This window comes from Parathielavia appendiculata (assembly GCF_033297405.1).
Source record: "Parathielavia appendiculata strain CBS 731.68 unplaced genomic scaffold N657scaffold_47, whole genome shotgun sequence".
NCBI lineage: Eukaryota > Fungi > Ascomycota > Sordariomycetes > Sordariales > Chaetomiaceae > Parathielavia > Parathielavia appendiculata.
In genome coordinates, this window is record NW_026944266.1 from 38,785 (window position 1) to 60,950 (window position 22,166).

A 22,166-nucleotide genomic window follows, 5' to 3' on the forward strand; every position below is an offset into this window, starting at 1 on the left:
TGCCTTCGGATCTGAATTCCCTGTTCTCGGAAAGTGGATCCAGGCCGGACATTGGGTCCGGGCCGTGGCACCCAAAAAAACTCCGGCAAAAGTGGAACCTTGTCCGAGTTTCTGGAGCTAAATCACGTGACCGTATGAGCCCCAAGAGTCAAGGCAACAACCTGAACAGGCAGGCGGGATTGGCTGTGAGTGAGGGCCAGGCAGCAGCATTTTGCACTCTCCCTTGCATCGCTGGTGCATCTTGATCAGCCTAACCCAGGAGAGTGGGGTGTCGGATCGCGCACTTCGCAGGCACCGAAATAACGAATGCGATCGGCATTGAGTCGCAATGGGTCGTAAAACATGCAACTCGCCGTCACCCGGGACATGGAAGATTGATCGGTTGACATCAACACCGCCATAATATCTAGAGTTCTCAGCAACGCCTCGCGTACTGCAGCGCAGAGCCCACCAGGTCCAGGATCACTCTCGCTTGGACCTTACTCAGCCGTGAGGGGCAGTTCTCAACTACAGGCTTTGGATTCACGATTCCAACAAAGTCGATGCGTTGACCATCCGCAAACACAGTACGAAGCCGCACCGCCGGCGCCGACGCTGAGCCATGGATTCGTTCATCCCCATGGGCGGCACCCAGCCGGCCTTCCAGCGCCGGCTGAGCCGCCTCTACAACGACACCAAAAAATCATCCGACTTCGTCAAGGAGCCCGCCCACCATGCCGAGGCCGACCCCGAGATCAAGTCGCTGCACCGCAAGCTGCGCATCCAGAAGGACCGCCTTGTCAGCTGGGGCCTGGAGTGGTCCGACCCCAACCAGTCAGCCGAGGTGCTGATCGACTCGTCTCTCTCCAAGGCCGGGCTCAGCGAGGTCGTGGGCAGCATCATGTCCACCATCAAGGACATCCTCGCCGAGGCCGAGCCCCTGTGGAACAGCTCACGCCGCCTGGCCGGAGAGCGCGTCGAGCCCGAGGCGCCTCCCAGACGGGGCGAGAAGATCCGGATGGTCGTCTGGGACAAGAACCGGTTTGAGGACCTAATCCGTGACCTGACCACCTCCATCGACACGCTCTACGACCTCTCGAGGACAAGGTCATCGCAGGCGTCGGCTGCTGTCCGGCATACACCTTCTGTTACGGCACCGGAAGACCTGCGCCCGTTCGAGTCGTCCCGGATGCAGACGCCCCAGCAGATCGACCCCAGGTCCCTCTCCAGTTTACGATCCAGGCAGGCCGAGCCCATGACGGAGCGAGAACAGGATCGCGCACGCGAGATCGTCTTTCTGAGCAGGCAGGCCTTCGACGAGCTCACGCAGACTGCGTCCGGCGCGCGTCAGCCCCACGCCCCCCTGCTTCTCGAATACGCCTCGTTCGACCCCATCTACTCCATGACGGGGATCCCGCCGCCCATGGCGCGCTTCGAGAAGCTGTCGGCCGGGCTGCAGTCGGAGCCGCAGCGGTCGCCAGGGTCTTGGACCGGCTTGCCGCGTTTGCTGGGCTACTTTGAAGACATGGACAACTCGCGATACGGTCTCGTCTACCAGTTCCCGCGCCCCTTCAACCCCGTCACGTTTGAGCATCTCACGCAGAATCCGCTCTACAACTTGTGCTCGCTTGCCGACCTGCTCGTCCGTCCCGACTTCGAGCCCAAGCTGGAGGCCAAGTTCCGGCTCGCGGCGAACCTCGCCAATACCGTCTTTGACATGCACGCCCGTGGCATCACCCACGGCAACCTGGTTGGCGAGAACATCTCGTTCTGCAACGCGGTCGGGACGGACCCCGAGGTCAGCGGCATTACACAGGGCGAGGTTGACATTCGGCGGCCGCTGATATCGTCATTTGACCTGTTCTCGGATCCGCGGTCGCAGGATGCTCCGAGACAGTATTCTTTGTACAAGCATCCCCTTGACCCGCGGAACAGCGCCCAATCGCCCCTTGCCAACAATGCGGACTCCAAGACATTCGACCTCTACTCGCTCGCCATGATCCTCCTGTCGGTCGGTCTCTGGACCAAGCTTGAGAACCTGGTGCCCAACATGGAGACGCCAACACTGTCGGACACGCTGCTGGACCAGCTCGCCATTCGCTGCGGTACCCTGTACATGAAGGCCGTGCAGACCTGCTGGAACTCCGTCGACCAGGAGCTGAAGGGCACCCACACGACCGAGCAGATTGTGTCGCGCGTCCAGTTCAAAGCCAGCCGCTACCTCGAGGCCTGTTGCATTCTCGACGGCGTGAGCAACCTGGAGGAGCGGCTCGGCGACGATCTCGGCGAGCCCCGGCCGGAGCCGCAGCCAACGGCGGGCTCGTCCAAGGAGACCAAGGAGAAGTCGTCTGTAGCGCCATCTGAGAACAGACCGGGCGACCTTGTCCCGTCTGCCGATACACAAGCTGAGAGCCAAGGTAGGTCCACGTTGTGTGCTTGACCCTGCACATGTAGCTGACGACATGCAGAAGAATCAAGGCCATCCAAGAAGATGCGGCTCTACCCCCAAATACCCCTGCCGCCGGACATCATCGAGAAATGGAACACGGTGTTCATGCCGCAGATCAACAACGCCCTGCGCCAATTCTACTGCAAGCATCCCGAGTCGGTTGAAATTTCGCTCGAGTCTGTCGGCGACAGCCCCCAGCGGACAAGACCGACGGTCCTTGTTGTGTGCACGTCTGTCGGCAAGGTCAAGGCCATCTTGAAGAAGAAGCTGGGCAGCTTGTTCGACGGGTCTGCCGGTGTCGCGGTCAAGGTTTGCCGCGGCCAGGTCCTGCGTTCGCGGAGGCAACCCAGCCGGAGCACGGCCAAATCGGTCGACGACGGCCAGGAGATTGTGGCTGCCAACCCGGATTACCAGGAGCACCCAAAAAACGGGGCCAGCATCGGGGCGTGGATCGGCGACCGCCATCTGCCTCCGGTGAGTCTCGGCGGTGTCATCACGGTGGACAACAGGCAGTACGGGATGACGGTGCATCATATGCTGGATGACCCTGACCAGGAGGCTGCGGCGGGGAAGAGCGGCGCGCCAAGGAGCATGGCGGGCCCGCGCGTGCCGGATCTCGCTGCATGGTATGCAGAGCAGTACCAGCACAGCGAGAAGGACACGGATAGTAGCGGCAGCGAAGACTACGCCTGCGAGTTTTCCGACTCCGATTCAGACACGCTCTCCGAATCGGCCGTCACAAGCGACTATTCGGACGACGATGAGGACGAGGACGAGCAGGGGCAGTTCACCGAGCCCGGCGACATCCCCGGCATCGAGCCAGGCTGCGGAGAGGGCTATATCATCACGCAGCCTGCGCTCGACGACGTGCCTGACGGCTTCTACCCCTCCGCCGAAACGGAGGACGAGGACCACCTCGACACATACACCGTCGGCGAGGTGTACGCCTCCAGCGGGCTTCGCCGACGCACCGAAAACGGCCTGCTGCACGAGATCGACTGGGCGCTCTTCGAGTTCACCGACGACCGCGCCCCCGAAGGCAACCTCATCCCGCACATCACGCCGTCGCCCAGCGCGCGCCGACTCTCGTGGCAGAGCGAGTCGGCCGATGTGCCCGTGATCCAGCCGACCTCAGTCGTCCCTTCATCCAACCTTCCCGGCCTCGCAGTGCAGTGCATGGCGCGCAGCAGCGGCCTGCAGAGCGGCGTCATCCTGCAGGCCGTCGCGTCCGTCAAGATCTACGGACGCACGTCCCCAAGCCAAATCTACCAAGTCGCGGGCACGCCCTCCTATCACCATCAAAACAGCAGCAGCAGCAACGCCACCAGACGGCCGTCCCTACCGATGGGCATCCCAGGCGATAGCGGCGCTTGGGTCGTCGCCCGGGCCGATGGCGGCGCCGTGGCCGGGCACATCCTGGCGTGGAGTGAGCGCAAAAGAGTAGCCTACATCTGCCCGATGGACGTACTGTTGCGCGACATCGCCGAGACGCTCGAGGCCGACGAGATCCGGCTGCCCGGCGGGGCGGAGGCGGTCCTCTCGAGGCTGCCTTTGACGCAGGAAAAGCTGGGCCGGATGCTGACGCAGTCCAGCAGGCTGAGCAGGCTCTCGAAGGGGCAGGTGTCGGAGCTCGGGGAGGACCCGGACGACGAGGGCGTGCCAAGCCTCGTGTCACCGCTTCAGAAGACGCACTCAAGTCGGCGGTCGCAGCCGAGTCGGAGGGCATCCTATCGAAGAAGTAATCCGGGAAGTCAGGGGAATGACGACGACTGTTATGACGAGGCGCTTGAGGCTGAGCTGCTTCAGGGAATGAAGGAGCTGCAGCTGTCGCCAGAAGAGGTACCAACGGGAATGAGGTGGGGGGTTGCTTGATACCACGTGTTCCCATACTTAATGCATTCAATTAGCATATTGGATTGGATCTTGCCTTGGAGCATCATCACTTGACTGCTATGGGCTGATCATCTCTGCGAGTTCACACATATATTGCCAGTTCAACTGAGCATGGTTAACTAAGACTAGAACTAGACGCCATTGCCCTTACAAGCAAACGTTCAGTGCAAAAGAACAGATGGGGTAAAGAGAGGGTATATGTATGATACAACAAAATGAGAGTCCTCAAGTCAATCTGATTCATGCTGCCACCCGTCACCGTTTTGATTACCCATCCCGCTCACGCCACCGCGCCGCTGATTTGGTCATGGTCATCATTTCATATCGTCCGTGTCCTCCCCACTGATTGCCTCGCTCCCCTCACAGCTCATCCTTGCTACTCGTCGCCGAGCCCTTGACAACCTCAGTGGCATCGCTCGCAGCGCTGGCAATCTTCTCCCCAACACCTTTAGCCGCCTCGCCAGCCTGGCTCGCAGCCGACGCAGCAGTCGCCTGGGCAGCGCCGGCCATGCTCGAGGCCGAACTCAAACCCGTCGCATACGCCGCGCTCAGCCTCGAAATAACGCTCTCAGAGAACGACGGCTCCTTGCCGATGAGCATCTCCGACATGATGCGGCTGACGGCCGAGTACTGCTTCGCGAGCTCCTCCGACCCCGCAGAGGCATACGCGCCGGCGGCGCTAGTGACAGACGCCCCGCTCTGGCCGGCTGCAGAGGCGTAGTCGTTCGCGGCGCTGTAGACGCTTGAGTACCACGGGGTTGGCGTGGGTGCGCCGTAGACTTGGAGGCTGATCCTTGTGACCACAACGTCCCAGCCCTCGGCGACCTTGCCTCCCGCGGCGGCGGCGGCGTCATACCCTGCTGCGGCGGCCGCGGACACGTTCTCGCTGGCTGCAGACATGGCAGAGGAGGCGCCTTCGCTGGCCGCAGACATAACGGAGGCGGCGCCTTCGCTGACTGCCGACGCAGCAGAAGCCGCAGAGTCGCTGGCAACCGAGGCAATCGATGATGCAGACCCCGCTAGGTCGGTCGGCGTCGGGGTGGCGGTCACCGAGCTAAGAGCCGAGCTGGCGGCGGCGAGGAACTCGGAGTACCGGGCATGCGCCAGTCCTAGACCGGCGTAGTAGTTGTGCCTGGCATTGTCGAGCATCCTGCTGACGTGCTCGGAGGGTGTTGACGGGGTCGGAGTGGCTAGGCCGATGGCAATTTTGGCGCTCTCGTACTGCTCCTCGGCCAAGGCGCGGCCTTGCTGCAGACGCTCCGAGGCGATGGACTGGATCTGCGCCCAGTCGACGCCCGGCATCTGTGGGACAGGGAGCGTAGTGGGCAGGATGTTCTTCTTGGTCGTCGTGCCATACAGCTGGTTCGATGCAACCTTCAGGGCGTCATCGAGCCGAGAGCTGGCCGAGGCCATGGCCTGACTGTACGCCGACGTGACGGACGCTAGCATCTTCTCGTGCGCAGGCTGCGGGGTGCCTCGGATCTGGACAGAGACGATTGAAAGGGCCTGTGAGTACTGTTCGTTCGCCCTCGACATGGCCGCCGAGTAGGCCGACTTGAGGTCGTTGCGCATCGACTCCATGGCGGCCGGCACATCGTCCGCGTCGTCGTCAATGATCGGTCTGCGGCTGGGGACGGACTGTGCGGCTGCGCCAAAGAGCGCCGTCTTTACAGAGGCTGTGCTGGACAGCGGCAGGTCTTCCTCCTCGACGGGGTCGGATTCCACGGGCAACTCAACGGGCGCTGCCCTGTCCTCGTCCACTGGCGCGGTTACGTTGCCCACCATCACGGGGGTCTCAAACATCATGGTGGAAGCAACTTCAGGGGAAGGTTCGGCATCGGTTGGCTGGGAAGTGGGCTCGACAACGCTGGAGAGCTCCTCAGAAGCGGCAGAGAGAGGTTCGGCTTCTGATTTGGCAGCATCCTCATGGAGGTGTTCGGAGGCTGCTTCTGCTGTCTCGGCTTCGGGCTCGGCGTTTTGCTCCTCCACGGCAGCGGCGTCAGTCGGAGTGGTCTCGGAGTCGTCAAGAGTTACAGACGCCTCGACAGCAGGCTCAGACTTTGGGTCTGAGGTCCCAGAGACGGCAGACGCGCTCTCCGAGGCAGATGTTTGCTCGCTCGACCCAGAAATAGCATCGGTAGCCTTGCTCGCCGCTTCCGAGGCCAGGCTAGCGCCCTCGCCGATCGCATCCACCACTAAGTGTTGAGCCGCCTCCGCAGACTCAGCAACGGCTCCCGCGGCATCTACGACTGAGTCTTTGGCCGCCTCGGCAGAGTCAACGACGGCTCCTGCAGCATTCGCCGCGGCCAGTCGCGCGGCCTCGGCTGCCTCCGCCGCCTGCTGCATCAGAGTACTGTCGAACTCCTCGGTGTCGTCGCGGGCAGTCAGCTTCCAGTAGGCGACCTGCTTCAGGCGTGCCAGCTCCTTGGCAGCTGACGCGGCAACCTGCATCGCTTCGTCCTCGATGTTGGCGGCCTCAAGCTGGGCAGCTTCGAGACTCGGATGGCTGACGACGTGCCTCTCAAGGTCGCCCTTCCACTCGTCGAAGCGGCCCTTGAGCTGGTGGTACTTGGCCCAGTCCTTGTACGTGACGCCGTCCATCCAGGCCCACTTCATGCCGATCTTCTGGAGGGCCAGGTCGCGGATGTTCTCAAGGATGGAGAAGTGCGTCTCTGCGGCCTTGGTGACCGAGGTCTGCGTCTCGGTGTCGTACTGCTCTCGCCACGTGCGCACAGCCTGGGCCTTCTCCTTGACGACCATGCCCGCCTGTCGGACAGCCTGGGTGATCTGTTCCTGGCCCTCCTCAGGGGTCGCGCCGCCCTTATTGACCGTGCCAATGATGCCCAGTATGGCGCGGCGGAGAGAAACGAGCTCTGAGACGGTGGTCGTCTGCAACTGCTCGAGGAGCGATTTGCCCGTGATTCTCGCCTCGCGCCGGATCATTTTCTTGGCGATCTCCTGGACGCGCTCGTCGATTTCAGCAGCGCCCTCGTCCGCAGCCTTGGCGTACCTGTCCTGCCAATCCTTGAGATCGGCGGCGACGATTTCGCGGGCACTGCGGCGGACCGGGTCCTCTTTTTCGAGAGTCTCATCGATCTCGGGGGGCGGGATTGGTTCCATCGATGCCCTGGTGCGAGAGTCAACAGAAGGCTTGGCTTTTGAAGCGCTGGTGGACGTGGCGGTGACCGAGGCGGCAGGCTTCGTGAACGTGGAGGTGCTCTGGGTGGACGAGCTTGACGAAGCGTCCGTCAGCGGCCTGGGCACCGACTTCTTGCCGGTGCTGTGGCGGCCGAGGCGCTTGCTGATTTTGACGAGCTGGGGCTCGACATTCTCGACGTAGATGGCCCTGATCTGCGGCCCAACCGTGCCATCTACGAAGACGTAAGTCTTGTTCCATGCCCAGACGAAGGCCGGCACCACGGTCTTGCTCGTGAAGGCCGAGGTGGCCCGGTAGCCGTCTAGGACATGGGGCTGGATAAATTCGTACGCGGGCACCAGCAGCTCGTGGTACGTCTGCAGACTGCTCGTCCGGGCGATCTCGTAGTAGGGGCCGAAAGCGGTCGAGACGCGGTTGATGTGCGGGGCGAGTTTCTCATCGTATTTCGTCCTGGCCAAATCCTGGTATTTTTCGACCTGCGGCTGGACGCTCCTGTCCCATTGCGCTTTCCCGAATGCCCGCACCTGCTGCACCCGCGGGGTACCGCACTTTTTTGCGTAGCCCCAACTCGGAGCAATAACCTTCTGTTCGACCGTGTGGTAGTAGGGGCGGGCGGCCTCAACGTATGGAGCAGCGTATGTGTGGTAGTAAGGCTCGACGTGGGGCACGACGGCCTGTTTCAGCTGGAAGTAGGGCTTGCAAATGCGCGGAGACGTGTCGTCGCAGGCGTCGAGTGTGGCAGGGCATCGGAGGAGGATGGTCACGATGGAGTACCAGGTCAGTAATCTGCGACGCGGTGTGTTGTCAGTAGGTCGACCGAAAGCAGGATTGACATCGAAGCTTACCGCGCAGCAATGCTGAATGTTCGGGCGAGCATCCCCGGCCCGCTGGGCTTCGTCCTCCTTCTCATTCCTACTGCATGGCCGTTGAGACCGTTGAGTTGCGATTTGATGGCACCGTTGATGCCGTTGATGCCGTTGATGCCGTTGATGCCGTTCGTGTCGTTTGTGGCTTTCGAGGCCTTCAGGGTGCCGTTCGCGTCGTCCATGATGCCGCGTGGTTCAGCGCCAGGCTGATAACACAGCAGGCAAGGGAGCTGTCGCTCGGTATATGAGCAGCCGTTCGGTGCGGACCGGAGGGCTGAGCTGTGTCGCGCGGATGGCCAGACGGGGTAAGATGTCACGGTGGCAGGTCGGCCGTGCTGTCAGCGACGAAAATGAAGCTCAGTCAGTCTCCGTATCTCGTGCTGCCTGCTTATCGCACAAGAAGCAGGAGATCGACCGGTGAGAAAGTTGGGCAATTCAGATGCACGGCAATCCAGATGTAACGCAACGTTGAGAGTAGAACTGGGAAGCAGAAATGTTTATTGTCAGAAGTCGGCCGCTGCAGTCACTCTGGCCATGGTTACGTCTTTGTCCCGGGAATTGGTCGAGGTCACTGGCATCATGACGGAACCGGAGTCTTGTTTCCCGGTCTAACGTTAGCGAGAAAGCCCCACGCAGCCAAGGACGTCATCTGCTGCACCTGCCCTGCAATGCCTGCACCGCTGAAACTGCATCATGTTGGTTTATCGGACTCGAGCTAGGTTTCGGCGAATTGCATTAGGTCCGGGGATATCTGCTTTCTTGTCGACCCGCTCCTATGGCCTTACTGTGTAAACTCGCGGGCCTCGAGAAATCTCCAAGACATGTGCTGTTTTGTCGGTGGCTTACCAGGGAGCTTGCTTGTCGTGCACTATCTGTACGGACTAGAAGGGAAAAATACCAGAACATCGGGTTGCAAGTTTCAAGGCATCTCGCACTGAGACATAGGAGAAAGAGAACAATGGATAAAAAGGATGCCCAAGTAAGTTATTTGAGTTTAATTATGGAGCAGCTCCTCGATCCAGGGTTTTAAACAAGCCTAAAAGTACTTCACCCAAGGCGAAACTCTGACGGACAATGGCCGCTGAGGTCACCTTCGAGTGGAGGCACGTGCTCGACCCATTACTTCCCGCAAGATCCCAACTCTGATTGGGCGTCCACCGATTCCTTACGCCGCCATTGACAGCATTCATCTTTCGATTCTTTTTCCAAACTTCGACTTCCTCCCATCCGCCGCTCGACAACAACATCCCTCTGCGACCGCAAGTATCTCGGAAGAAGCATAATACTCTTAGAACCAACCGTTGCGCGTTCGATTCCCGTTGTGGCCCTGATACAGTCCAAGAATTTGAACCCCGAACAGTCGCCCGCTGTCACGATCATCATCCGCAACCCTCTGCCGATGGGCATCAAGCACTTCTCGCCATGACGTCGAATGGCGTGCCTACCCCCCAGCCGCCGGACTCGGCCCTCGACACAATGGCCGGCTCTTCCGACCCCTTCCCTCCGCCCGACCCGATCCGGTTTCCCAACACGCGCCGCCGCGCATCCGCCTTGGCGATAAAGAGCCGAATCAACCCTCCAGACACGAATCCCGCAGACCCCGACACCTGCCGGATATGCAGAGGCGAGGGCTCACCCGACGAGCCGCTCTTCTACCCGTGCAAATGCAGCGGCAGCATCAAGTTCGTCCACCAGGACTGCCTGATGGAGTGGCTGTCGCATTCGCAAAAGAAGCACTGTGAGCTCTGCAAGACGCCCTTCCGCTTCACCAAGCTCTACGACCCCAACATGCCAAAAGCTCTGCCGGCCCATGTCTTCGTCAGCCACACGGCCAAGTACCTGGTCCGCAATTTGCTCGTCTGGGCGAGGGCCGCCCTGGTGGGAGCCGTCTGGCTGGTGTGCTTGCCGTACGTGATGCGCTCCGTGTGGTCGTGTCTGGTCTGGATCAGCGATGAGGGCCTGGGCGGCCGGCCGGCCATTTCCGCGACGGTTGACGCTTTCAACTTGCTATCCAGCGCACCATATGGCAGCTATGTGTGTCCGTCGAGCCCGCTCTTTGCTGCCGACACGACCCCTGCTGCCGCCGCCAGGATCGTCAAGAACTTGTACGGTATCAACCTCACCTCCAGCGACCCCATCTACTCCACCATCATGCGCCTCCTGCTGGGCGGCCCGGGCTCGTCCGAGAAGCCTGCTGCCGCTCTCGCGAATGCGACGGTTCGCCTCCCCTCAGAACCATCACACCAGACCCTTCTGGGCGGCATCGTTTTCCTTCGGAACCTCACGCGATACCCCTCGGTCAACCGAGCCATCATCTCCGTACTCGAGGGCCAAATCATTACAGTTGTAGTCATTGCATGCTTCATCTTGATCATCTTAGTTAGAGATTATGTTGTGCAACAGCAGCCTGAAATCAACATGCGCGCCGCCTTTGCCGCCGGCGATATCCCGCCCCAGGCCGCTGACGCCGAGGATAATGCGGACGTGCCGGACGAGGAAGACGACGAGGAGGAGGAACCACTCGAAACGAATCACGATGGCCCTATCGATGCATTCGACGGAACAGAGCCCGCCAACCACCCTACCGCCCCTTTTATCCCCCGACATGGCTCTGACCCCCCCGGCTCATCGGCAGGACGGCCGCTCATACCCAACTTCGCGCAGAATCACCCAAGACCCGCGCCCGGATTCGACCGCGGAACTCCCATGCACGAGTTTGACCACGCAACAGTGCACGAGTACCTCGACATTTATCGCGAGGCGGGCGGTGATCCAGAGCTGATACTACGGATTGCTCGGGAGCGGAACCTGGACACCAGGCTGGATTATTGGATGCGGCTGACCAGGTCGATGATGGATCGGCAGCGGGAAAGCGAAACATTTGATGACAACCAGGCTGGGCCTTCGAGCGCGGCTGATACTGACTCCACAAATCCAGAAGTCGGGGATGCCTCAGACAAGGGCAAAGGCAGACTTGTGGAGGACACGGAAGAGGACGGGAACTACTCGATGGGAAACCCCATGCGACGGAGAGCTAATACCGACGGCCCTCCGGTCACCAGTTCCATCAATCCTTTGGCAAACAACAGCTGGTCCTTCGCAGCCCTTCCCTCGCCCCCTCCGGATCCGGATCCGCTGTTTCCAGATTCCCCTGCACACGAGTTGGAAGACAGCTATCCGTCTTGGGAAACCCCAGAGTCTTCCACCGGCACCAGGGCTTCGTCTCTCGTCCGCGACGACCCAAGCTACGGCCCGGAGGTTGGACCCAGCCGCCCGCATGAGAGCCCTATGGCCCACGGAGCTCTGCAGCCTGACCCACCACGCCGCGAGCCCGCTGGCTTGGCCGACAGGGTCGCCGACTTTATGTGGCGCCAGGTGGACGACATAGACGAGGCTGAGCTCGCTCCCGTCAATTCCCTCGGCGACTTTGCCGAAGAGGAGCCCGACGAGGACATCCCGGGCAATGTGCCGGCCAACCCAAACGGCGGCAACCAGGACATGGCCGATGCGGCCGCCGCCGACGCTGTCGAAGACGCCGAAGACCTAGAAGGCATTCTGGAGCTCCTCGGCATACGAGGGCCCGTTGCCGGTCTGTTCCAGAACGCCATATTTTGTGCGTTTCTCGTTTCCGTCACCATATTTCTCGGCGTCTTCGTCCCATACAGCATCGGCCGCGTCAGCATCTGGGCCCTGGCGAACCCAATGCGCCTGGCACGCATGCTTTTCAGCCTCTCCAAGTTCATCCAGGACTGTGCGCTGCTCCTTGGGGGTCTGGCATTGTTGGCCATTTCCGAATGGATCCGCGTGCTGGGCCGCGCATTGATGTTTCCGTCGCTTGCCGAATATTTGGGTGGTGTGGTCAACGCGTCCAAGGCTATGGCCCTCAGCGCGGCAAGCAGGATCGCCAGCGGCTTGATGAACGAACTGCCGCTTATCTCGGCCTCCGAAGTGCGCAACTTTTCGGCCGTCAGTCACGAGGCGCTGTTGACGCTCAAGGATCATATTGCGCTGGCTTTCTTGGCGATGTGGCGGCTGCTCGCATTTTTGCTCGGCGGTGACTACTCTGTGAAGGGCCCTCAGGTTTTGTCCGTCGCAGCCAATATATTCGAGGTTGCCTGGACCTCCCTGAAGACCTTGCCGACGGCCATTGTCAACCCGAGTTCCTGGGTCCTCGACCTGAATCTGCCCGAGGTCGCACGCACGGTGAACCCAGAACTCGCCCACTGGGGCGCGGTGGACAGGTTCTGGGCGGTGCTCGCAGGCTATGCCGCCATAACATTTCTCGCGGGTCTCTACCTGCGCCGGGGCAACCCACTGTCGAGCTCTCCGGCGGTGCGAGAGTGGGAGGCGTCCATCATTGATGGGCTCAACCAGGCCAGCGGTGTGATGAAGGTTATCCTGATCATCAGCATCGAGATGCTGGTCTTCCCGCTGTATTGCGGCATGCTGCTCGACGCGGCCCTGCTTCCGCTCTTCGAGAACGCCACCCTCAAATCCCGGCTGCTTTTCACCATCAACTTTCCCATCACGTCCATATTTGTCCACTGGTTCGTCGGCACGGGTTACATGTTCCACTTCGCCCTCTTCGTGTCCATGTGCCGCAAAATCATGCGCAAGGGCGTCCTCTACTTCATCCGCGATCCCGACGACCCCGAATTTCATCCGGTGCGAGACGTGCTCGAGCGCAACGTGACCACGCAGCTGCGTAAGATCCTGTTCTCCGCCTTTGTCTACGGCGCCTTGGTTATCGTGTGCCTCGGCGGGGTCGTCTGGGGCCTCTCTCTGTGCCTCCCCGGTGTTCTGCCAATCCACTACTCGTCCAACGAGCCGGTTCTGGAATTCCCGATCGACCTCCTCTTTTACAATTTTCTTATGCCGTTTGCCGTTCGGTTCTTCAAGCCAAGCCACGGGCTCCATGCCATGTACACGTGGTGGTTTCGCCGGTGCGCCCGGGCGCTTCGCATCACCTGGTTCCTGTTTGGCGAGCGGCGGATTGACGAAGAGGGCCAGCTTGCGCTCAAACCTGACTCGCCCGACCGGAAGCTGCCTTTCTGGCGACGGATGTTCCTCGAAGTCGACGCCCACGGCAAGGTGGTCGCCAGGACGTGGCGCGGCATCTTTGAAGGTGGCACAGCCAAGCGCCCGACGATGAAGAAGGAGCACATAATCCTCTATCAGGCCCGGAAAGCGAGCCTGGTGCAGTCGGGCCAGCTCATCCCGAATGGACGGTTTGTGCGTACGCCGGCATCCGACCAGGTTAAAATCCCCAAGGGCGGCACCGTGTTCCTGGAAGTAGACGAGAAGAACACATGGCGGGACGGACTGGCGGACCGGCCGGCGCCAGACATCTACTCGACCAAGCAGTACCAGCTCGTTTACGTGCCGCCGCACTTCCACGTCCGCGTCTTCCTCTTCATCCTGTCCATCTGGATCTTTGCCGCCGTCACTGGCGTCAGCATCACCATCGTTCCGCTGATATTTGGGCGGTGGATGTTTGGGCTGCTAATTCCCGAACACATTCAAACCAACGATGTCTACGCGTTTAGCATTGGCATCCACATCCTCGGCTCGGCGGCCTATGCACTTTTCCATGGGCGAGCAATCTACCGCGCCGTCAAGGAGCGCGCCACGGCCCTTGTCGAATCTGTGAGGCAGCGTGACGGAGTCCGGAAGGTGATCGGTGTCGTCGCCCGCACTGCAAGGGTCATCTACGCCGCCTTCTTTGTGCTCATCGTCTGCCCGCTGCTCATCGCCTCGCTAATGGAGCTTTACGCGCTGCTCCCGCTCCACCAGATCATGTACGGCGCTTTTCTGAGGCCGGGCTTTGCGGCGGCCGACACTGTCACGAAGGCCAACCCGGTGCATACCACCCGCGTAGTGCAGGCGTGGACGATCGGTCTGCTCTACCTTAAGCTGGGGATGCGCATCACCAACACTTGGTTCCGGGGAGGGCGTCTGTCGAATGCGGCCAGAGCGGTGCTGCGGCGGGGATGGCTGGACCCGGACGTGGCCATCCTGACGCGCTGCTTCATCGTCCCTGGCCTAGCGATGTCCTTGGCTGCCGTGGCGGTGCCCTTGCTCATGGCCAAAGCCGCCATTGCGGAAGGGCTCGTCGGGTTCCTGTGTGGAGCGTTTGCCAAACCGGAGGGAGCGCCCGATCAGGGCCTGGTCGACGCCTACTCGGTTCTCGTTTACCGCATGAGCTTCCCCGCGGTCGCGCTCGTCATCGCCAGCGTTAAGTGCGTGTGGGGCCTGGTGAGCGTCTTCCGCAGCTGGCAGATCCGTATTCGGGATGAGGCGTATCTGATTGGGGAGCGGCTTCACAATTTTGGCGCGACGAATGCGCCTAGGGCGAGAGGTGCTTGGAGAGCTGGCGGGGCGCGGCTGTGAGCTGGCATGGCAAAACCTGATATCGCAATTTGTTGTTTGTGTGGCTACCGATCACAGGAGGTATTCTCCCTGAACCAGCGATGCTTTGGCTGACATTTGCGGGCTACGGAGAAGTTCGGAGGCTCCTCATCATGGGCTAGCGTTTGGTATTAGGGACGTCACTAAGCAGGGGCATTGGGAGGGCACGGTTGTATGCATCAATAGACCACCCGGTATTAATGATCTCACGAACAGCGCAGGGCACCCGATCATGTTGTGACGAAATTGTCGACACACAGCTTGACGATTGTTTTCCCACCTCCAAGTTCGACTCCGTCCCTGACTATGTTGATACCTACAGCCAAGCACAGTCTTCGACTAACCGCGAGTCATGCCAGCTTCACTCAGCTCAGCCCTATCGTGGCGACGTTCTGGGCTTCTACTTTCTTCAAAACGGGTGCTGCGACATGCCTCGCGGCGTGTTTTGCAACTTGGCTGTCTGTTGCCTGGCCCGATGTGGAATTTCTTACGCAGTCATCCCATCTCTTGTAGCCCGGTTGAGGCGAACTTGACTTGATGCTTCACTCGATCACGGTCTTGGCAATCTCAGGCTCCAGAGCCGCAACACGGAGCAGCGCTGAGTGGTCTCGCCACCATGGATCTGTCGAAACGCAGCGGTGGAGATCGTCTCAGTCATAGCACTTTCTAGACGCTTTCGGGCGACGAGATCCGGGTAAGCTTTTCACCAGGGCTTTTCTTACTTAGCCGCCCGAGTCCTCCTTGGCTCGACGTCTATCCTTGACTATTCTGGGCTACTACGCTGGACGTTCATTCTTTTCTTCTTTCCTTTATTTGCTTATTCCAACTGCTTGGTCAGTCTTTTTGGTCCTTACAAGCTTTTTAGTAACAATGTCAGCTCCGCTGCGGGTCAGCCCTCTCTTCAGTTCCCGCGTCGACCCGGAAAGACGTCGGCACTCGCACCCCTTCAGCCCGCTACACAGCCATCCACCACGCACTCAGAACACGCCTGAGGACCCCTTTCAAGGCGAGACGGCCGTCTCGTCCAGCCAGTCGTCGTTGGCAGAAATCGAGACACCCTCGGGCCGGCCATCCGCCGAGTACGCCTCAGGTCGATCGTCCACCGAGTGCGGCGACAGCCACCCCGAAGACCTCGAAAAGAGCCTGCCCATCCACACCATCCCCTCGGTCAGGCTGCAGATCCTGCGGAGCGGACGATGCCACCATGGCGATCAGCAAGACAAAAACCACTCAGGGCGGTGCATCCAAGTGAAGTCGGCCTCCGATGAACCACCCTCTTCACCGACTCGCCCACATCTCGGCATCCGAGAGCGCCTCGCCCACTTCACCTGGGCGTGGTACACGGTGACCATGTCGACGGGCGGCCTCTCGCTGCTCATCCACGCGCAGCCGCACCAGTTCCCTGGCCTGCGCCACATCGGCCTGGCCGTCTACGTCGTCAACCTCGTCCTGTTCGTGCTGATCACGGCCGCCATGACCGCACGCTTCGTCGTGTTTCCCGGAACATTCCTGCGGTCGGTCACGCACCCGCGCGAGGGCTTCTTCGTCCCGACTTTCTTCTTGTCCATGGCCGCCATTATCACGTCGACGCAGCGGTATTGTGTGCCTCCGGATCCCGAGGTGGCGCAGGCGACGGCGGGTGGGTTGCTGTGGGCTATCCAGGTCGCCTTTTGGGTGTACGTTGTCGTGACGACAGGCGTGGCTGTCGGGCAGTACTCGTACGTCTTTGCCGCGCACAGCTTTGGGCTTCAGACCATGATGCCTACGTGGATCCTGCCCGTTTTCCCCATCATGCTCTCGGGCACCATCGCATCCGTCATTTCTGAGTCACAGCCGGCCGCGGCCAGGGTGTGCATCATCGTGGCGGGTTTGACGTGCCAGGGGCTGGGTATTGCTGTCGCCTTCATGATGTACGCGCACATGGTCGGCCGGCTGATGCAGTCGGGGCTGCCGAATCGTGAGCACCGCACGGGCTTGTTCATGTGTGTTGGTCCGCCGGCGTTCACGGCGTTGGCGTTTATCGGGATGGCTCGCGGCCTGCCCGAGAACTTTGACCACGACATGGACGGGCTGGTCGATGCGGCCTACATCGGGACCATGAGCCTGGTAGGCGCGGGATTCTTGTGGGCGCTGAGCTTCTGGTGGTTTGGCATTGCCGTCTTGGCTGTTGTGCAGAGCCCGCCGAAGTACTTCCACCTGGGCTGGTGGGCTGCTGTCTTTCCCAACACGGGTTTTACGCTGGCCACCATCTCGCTCGGCACTGCTTTCCGCAACGAGGGCATCCTGTGGTTTGCCACGGCCATGTCGGTCCTGTTGCTGCTCACGTACCTGTTTGTGCTGTACCACCATGTGCGCGCCGTCATCGTGCAGGAAATCATGTATCCGGGGCGGGATGAAGATGTCGAGGATCATTAAACTGGAAGGGCAGGGACATGGAATAGAATAGATGTAGTGATGTACCTACAAAAAACTCTGAACCTGAATTTCCCGATTGTGATGCGGTGCATCCCAAGGGGCGATTTCCGCTCTCAACTCCTTACTCCCTGAGGGTCGGAAAACACATCGGCCGCATCCCAGCGCTTCTTGATCTGCTGCATAAGGGGCAGGTTCTCGCTCCAGTATTGCTGCTGTGCGTCTCACATCGCCGGGTCCACGTAGGGCAGCCGGGCATGTTCCGTACGTTGTGGCGGACAGGATGCTAGGACCTGGCTGCGGAATTCGGTAATGGAATCCTTGGACTTTTGGGCCGCGATCCTGTCCATGCCCATGGTGTAAGACTGATAAAGACCAAGGATCCTGTCCCGGTGCACGAAGGCGTGGCATTCGCAACCACGTCACCGACAGCGCCGCCCTCGGCCTTAGGGATGATGAACCACAGCGGAGGTACTGTTGATGATGGCGCCCAGGGGCATCACGATAAACATGGTGCCGAATATCCCTGGCCGTTGGGGCCAGGCCACTGCCGCAGGCATCACTGGAATGTCGAGAATGTCGAGATTAAACGGCTGCGCCCATGTTGACTGGTAGAGCAGCGGGCTGGGAAACTCCGGCAAAGCCCATCCCGCCGTTCTCAACCGTCTCGAGATATTGCCGTAGTGCACTCTGCGAGTTGCCCATCGCGAGGTCGGCCGGTAAACCGGTGGTCAAACACAGCTCACGTCATCACCAACCTGGAAGGGACTCCAGCAGTCTCCAAGGAGTAACATGATGCTCCGCTTCACCTGAGCCGCGACGGAAGCGAGAACCATTATCGTCGGACTACCCGAGTTCCTCCAAATACATGTACATCATCCATGTACAGGGCAAGTACCAGCCGAAGCCGGGGGTAGACACAGCCTGATGTGATCAAAGAGGCGACTGCGAACGCCCTAATCCACTTTGCTGCTCTTCACTCGCGCCCGATCTTCCACGTTGGCTAGGAGTGCCACATTGGCTAGCATCCCTCGAGACAGCCGAGATTCTGGGCTCAACGACTGCCGGTCTCTGTCTCTGCATTTATTCGCTACCTTAACCCGTCTTTCGCTGGCCAGTAGCAGTTCCAAGCGTCCATGCTGATGCGCGCTGTCGTTCTACGCGCAGTTGTGCTGCTTCGTGCAGTCGTTCTTCGCGCAGTCGTTCTTCGCGCAATCGTGCTGCTTCAACCGCGCCGATGAGCTTGGCCGGCGACCGGAGCTCGGCCGAGTTCGGATAGAAGTCAAACCACAAAGTTTCCCCGCTCTCCTCGATTTCCCAGCTGCCGCCGTCCTCCCCAATAACCTCGCGCTCCAGCTTCTTGGCCACCTTGCTTTCCCGCTTAGCGCCGGACTTAACCCTGGACATGGCAGCCCCGCCTTGCTGCTCCCCGTTTGCGCGCCTTGGTGTCGACCGGGCCCGGGCCGAGTTCTCAACGATGGCAAACACCTCCTTTTTATGGATAGGCATGGAGTCTGGAACGTCCAGCGACACATCCGGCAGCTCCTTAAGTCTCAGAGGCAAGCGGAGCTCGGCCGAGTTCTCCAAGTCGAAAACCATTTCCTTGGCCTCCCTCGCTACCCAATTCGTGTCATCCAATTTCCCGTCGCCGTTCTTTGCAGGGCCCGACTCTTGGCTGTCCTTGAAAACGTCCAGCACCTTCTCCTTCTGAGTGGCCTGAGGCTCTTGACAGCCCCCTGACACCCGTTCCCCGTGGATAGGAGGTAAGTCTAGACAGTGTTGGGGTACGTCTGGCACTTCCTGAGCCGCCAGAAACTCTCGAAAGTCCTCGAACGCCACCTGTACCCCTTTCTCATGGTAGGCCGGTGGGGAACACTCCTGACTGTCCATGGACATCTCCAGCACCTTGTTCTTCTGGGTCCCCCGAGACTGTTGGCGAAGCGGGGGCACCCCTTCGCTCCCAGGGGTTGCTGAAGACTTTGGACGACTGTGGAACACCTCGTCCTCGTCCATTTTGGAGATCGGCAGGAATTCATAACAGTCATCGAACACGTCGTTGTCGTCGTCGTTGTCGTCGTCGTTGTCGTCGTCGTTGTCGTCGTCGTCGTCGTCGTCGTTGTCGTCGTCGTCGTCGTCGTCGTCGTCGTCGCCTTCTTCCGGGGGTGTTGGTGTAGACTCTCTACAGCCCGTGGGCACCTTCTGGTCCTCGAAGCTCAGCGGGAACTCTGTCCAGGTCGGGTGCACCGTGTCACCATAGATGACATCGCCCAAGTCGTTCCAGAACTGGCCAATGTTGAAATCCGGACCTTTGCCGTGGAGCAGCTTCCCGTTTGCAGCCTCAAACATCTCCCGCATGAGCCGGAGCTTCTCCTGCGACCTGGGCACCGCATCAAACAGAAACTTCTCGGGCTTCGCAATTAGCAGCGGCGTGTAGTCGTCCCAGTGCACCGGGATCTCGCGCTTCGTGAGGGGGTCGCGCTTCTTGCGCAGGTCAAACGCCCATGACAGGCCACCCATGGTGAGAAACAGGTCCTGCTCCACGATGGGGATGCCCTGGCACGTGCGCCGGCCGAAGCCAAACTGAGAAAAGGCAGAGAGGTTTGGGTACCGAAGAAGCGGCTCGCGGTAGGTTGGATAGCGCGGGTCGATCCAGCGTGCTGGGTTGAAGGCTTCGGCGTCTGGATAGCGGTGTTCGTCGCGAGTGAAGCTCCTGAGGCAGTTAGAAAGTCAGCACGCACGAGAGGCGAGAGGAGTGTACTTACCATTCCAGTGCGTGGATTGTGGCGCCGGCGGGTACGAGATAGCCGTCGTAGTAGTCGTCGCGCTCGACGGCATGGGGAATCCCTACCTTTCGAGTCAGTGTTCGGGTTGGAATGGCCGCAGCACATATTAGGGGCAATGCTTACCTGTCGGGACCGGCGGTCGCCACCTGATCACCTCCTTGACCACAGCCCGGAGCAGGGGCAGTGTCTTCCTGTCTTCCCACTGCGGGCACCGGCCACCCAGAACCTGGTCAATCTCTCTCTGTAACCTGCGCTGCCACTCCGGGTAGTGGCACATGGCCAGGATAAAACTCTGGATCGGCGCGCCGATGGTGAGCGCACCGGCAATAGCCATCAGCCCGACGACGTGCGTGGCCTCGGCCTGGTCGCTGCGCAACCGCTTCCTGACCCTCTCGTCCGGACTCGCCTTGTCCTCCATGAACGTCTTGATAAAACTCGGGCTCGCCCTGTCCTGGGCCACGCTCTCCGCGACAAAGCCGACGTTGGCGCGGAACAGGCGGCTTTCCAGGTCATGCCGGTCTCTCTCTTTCTTTTTCCACGGGGACACGATGCGAGGCACGTAGCGGAGGAAGCTGGCCTTGTTGGGGAGCGCACCGGCGGGGCTGATGGTCTCCAGCAGCCCAAACGTGGTATGTCGCAGGATCTGAGCGGGCGCCGCGGTGCCCCAGCTCAGCCACGAGATGGTCCGGCTGGTGAACTGCTCGACCCACTCGACGTAGTTGCTGGCGTCTTTGGCCATGAGATAAAGAAAGCGGTCGCGCTCGAGGGTCGGGTACGAGTGCAGGTCCTCGAGTTTGCTAGCGTGTATCAGGTGGTTGCAGAGCTTTCTCTGGCGCTGCCATGTCTCTTGGGGCTGTTAGTTCGGTAGTCGCACGGAGAGTGCAGGGGTGCGAGACCTGCCTGTGCGGCCCAAGAGGGCAAGGTACTCGCCGCTGGTGCGGTTGTCGGGCAAGTTCGGAATCACTGGGCGGTCCGAATAGATGGCGGCGCGCTTGGAGAGGAGTTCGGTGGCCACCTTCTCGGACGAAATCCACACATGAACCGTTCCGAACATTTCCATCTTGTAGATCGGACCGTATTTCTTGCTCCATTCGTAGAATTTAAGCCAAGTTGCCTTCTCTGGGATGTCGTGGATACGTCCCATGAAGGGCAGGCCTAAGCTGGTCAACAACCAAAGGGACTGCTGCTCACGACAGAACTGACTCACCCCAGGGCCCGGGCAAAGGCTTCGCTCCCAGCCGCAGCCTCCCGCTGCGGCGAATACATATCTTATACACTGTAACAATGCTGACGATTATAAGCACCAGCACCGCCGCGATTGTCATCCTGGCGACAACTCAGGCTTCTGTTCGGCGGCCGGGGCACATGATAGAAATGCGAGGAACCGAAGGAGGGCATTGGCGCGGGACTCATGGTGAGCTTTAAATATCGCGTCCAAGATGGATAAACTATGCACAGACGTAGGTGTGCGACGAGCATACGCATTTGCGTTGTCCATGCGACCGTCTGAACTCCTTTTGATCCGATGGTTTGCAGGACACCTCGAAGTAGATTGCGTTGCTGGTGGGGCTTTCATTGTCCGTGATGTGCTCCTTCTTGACTATCGCAGTGATCTGGTAGGCAGTCGGAGTCAGATCCGGATGAGCCTGACGCTCGGAGCTGTTGATCGAGTCCTGGATTGCTGGCGATCATCCTGACGTTCAGACAAGGCCGGGAGAGGGGCATGTTAAGCTATGAAGCCGTCAGCGGAAAGGGTACGTCACGGTATCTTCAACCAGAGAAGAAGGCATGAGTGACAAGAGGTCAACAGCTTATCGGGTGAATGAGGCCACACAATGCCCAAGAAGAAAGCAAAGAAGGGAGGAAGTGCAAATATACGGAGCAAGGTAGTAACTCTTATAAATTGTGTCAGAACTTATGCGTGAACTGTGGTATGATCAGCTGTCATCGACATGAGCATGCTTGCACATAGCCATCCCGTTACCTTTGTAAATATAATGGAATGAAGTGCAAACGTTCAATAACCTGAGACACGAAATCTTCTCGCGCAGCGCCTCCTTGAGCTCCAGATGCCATCCCTCTTGCCGCCTGCAGAGGCAAACTCAGAATAACAAAATTTCCCCAAGTACACGACGCAGCCAAACAGCCCAGGGTTAGAAGCAGCGGCCGATGCCTGGTCTGTTGTGCTGTCTAGAAGCGAGGTCAGGGAGCGCCATCTT

General features: G+C 60.0%; 5 protein-coding genes across 5 annotated transcripts; 3 read left to right on the top strand and 2 right to left on the bottom strand.

Moving 5' to 3' along the window:
• Window positions 1–273: 273 nt before the first annotated feature.
• N657DRAFT_694443 (uncharacterized protein) lies at window positions 274–4,553 on the top strand. The gene is made up of 2 exons (XM_062797284.1): window positions 274–2,396; window positions 2,448–4,553. Exons 1-2 carry the CDS (start codon window positions 602–604, stop codon window positions 4,298–4,300), a joined length of 3,648 nt encoding a protein of 1,215 aa, XP_062642178.1. The 5' UTR covers window positions 274–601; the 3' UTR covers window positions 4,301–4,553.
• Window positions 4,554–4,681: 128 nt separating this feature from the next.
• N657DRAFT_685251 (uncharacterized protein) lies at window positions 4,682–8,526 on the bottom strand (the record flags this gene model as incomplete). The annotated part of the gene is made up of 2 exons (XM_062796759.1): window positions 4,682–8,264; window positions 8,324–8,526. 2 exons carry the CDS (start codon window positions 8,524–8,526, stop codon window positions 4,682–4,684), a joined length of 3,786 nt encoding a protein of 1,261 aa, XP_062642179.1.
• Window positions 8,527–9,531: 1,005 nt separating this feature from the next.
• N657DRAFT_651319 (uncharacterized protein) lies at window positions 9,532–15,055 on the top strand. The gene has a single exon (XM_062794143.1). The coding sequence runs from the start codon at window positions 9,767–9,769 to the stop codon at window positions 14,732–14,734; it is 4,968 nt and encodes a 1,655-aa protein (XP_062642180.1). The 5' UTR covers window positions 9,532–9,766; the 3' UTR covers window positions 14,735–15,055.
• Window positions 15,056–15,481: 426 nt separating this feature from the next.
• Window positions 15,482–17,180, top strand: N657DRAFT_694446 (uncharacterized protein). The gene has a single exon (XM_062797285.1). It carries the CDS (start codon window positions 15,623–15,625, stop codon window positions 17,165–17,167), a length of 1,545 nt encoding a protein of 514 aa, XP_062642181.1. The 5' UTR covers window positions 15,482–15,622; the 3' UTR covers window positions 17,168–17,180.
• A 2,231-nt stretch (window positions 17,181–19,411) lies between these two features.
• On the bottom strand, window positions 19,412–21,272 carry N657DRAFT_548804 (cytochrome P450; the record flags this gene model as incomplete). Its single annotated transcript, XM_062787877.1, has 5 exons — window positions 19,412–19,874; window positions 19,927–20,008; window positions 20,071–20,791; window positions 20,822–21,102; window positions 21,155–21,272. Coding segments are annotated over 5 exons (1,665 nt in total), but the record flags the coding sequence as incomplete, so codon positions are not given.
• Between the last annotated feature and the right edge of the window lie 894 nt (window positions 21,273–22,166).

Excerpts from the sequence above, each read along its gene's own strand:
- N657DRAFT_694446 (XM_062797285.1), top strand. The coding sequence starts at position 15,623 with ATGTCAGCTCCGCTGCGGGTCAGCCCTCTCTTCAGTTCCCGCGTCGAC.
- N657DRAFT_694443 (XM_062797284.1), top strand. The coding sequence starts at position 602 with ATGGATTCGTTCATCCCCATGGGCGGCACCCAGCCGGCCTTCCAGCGC. Across the intron at positions 2,397-2,447 it reads TACACAAGCTGAGAGCCAAG|AAGAATCAAGGCCATCCAAG; the intron begins GTAGGTCCACGT and ends GACGACATGCAG.
- N657DRAFT_651319 (XM_062794143.1), top strand. The coding sequence starts at position 9,767 with ATGACGTCGAATGGCGTGCCTACCCCCCAGCCGCCGGACTCGGCCCTC.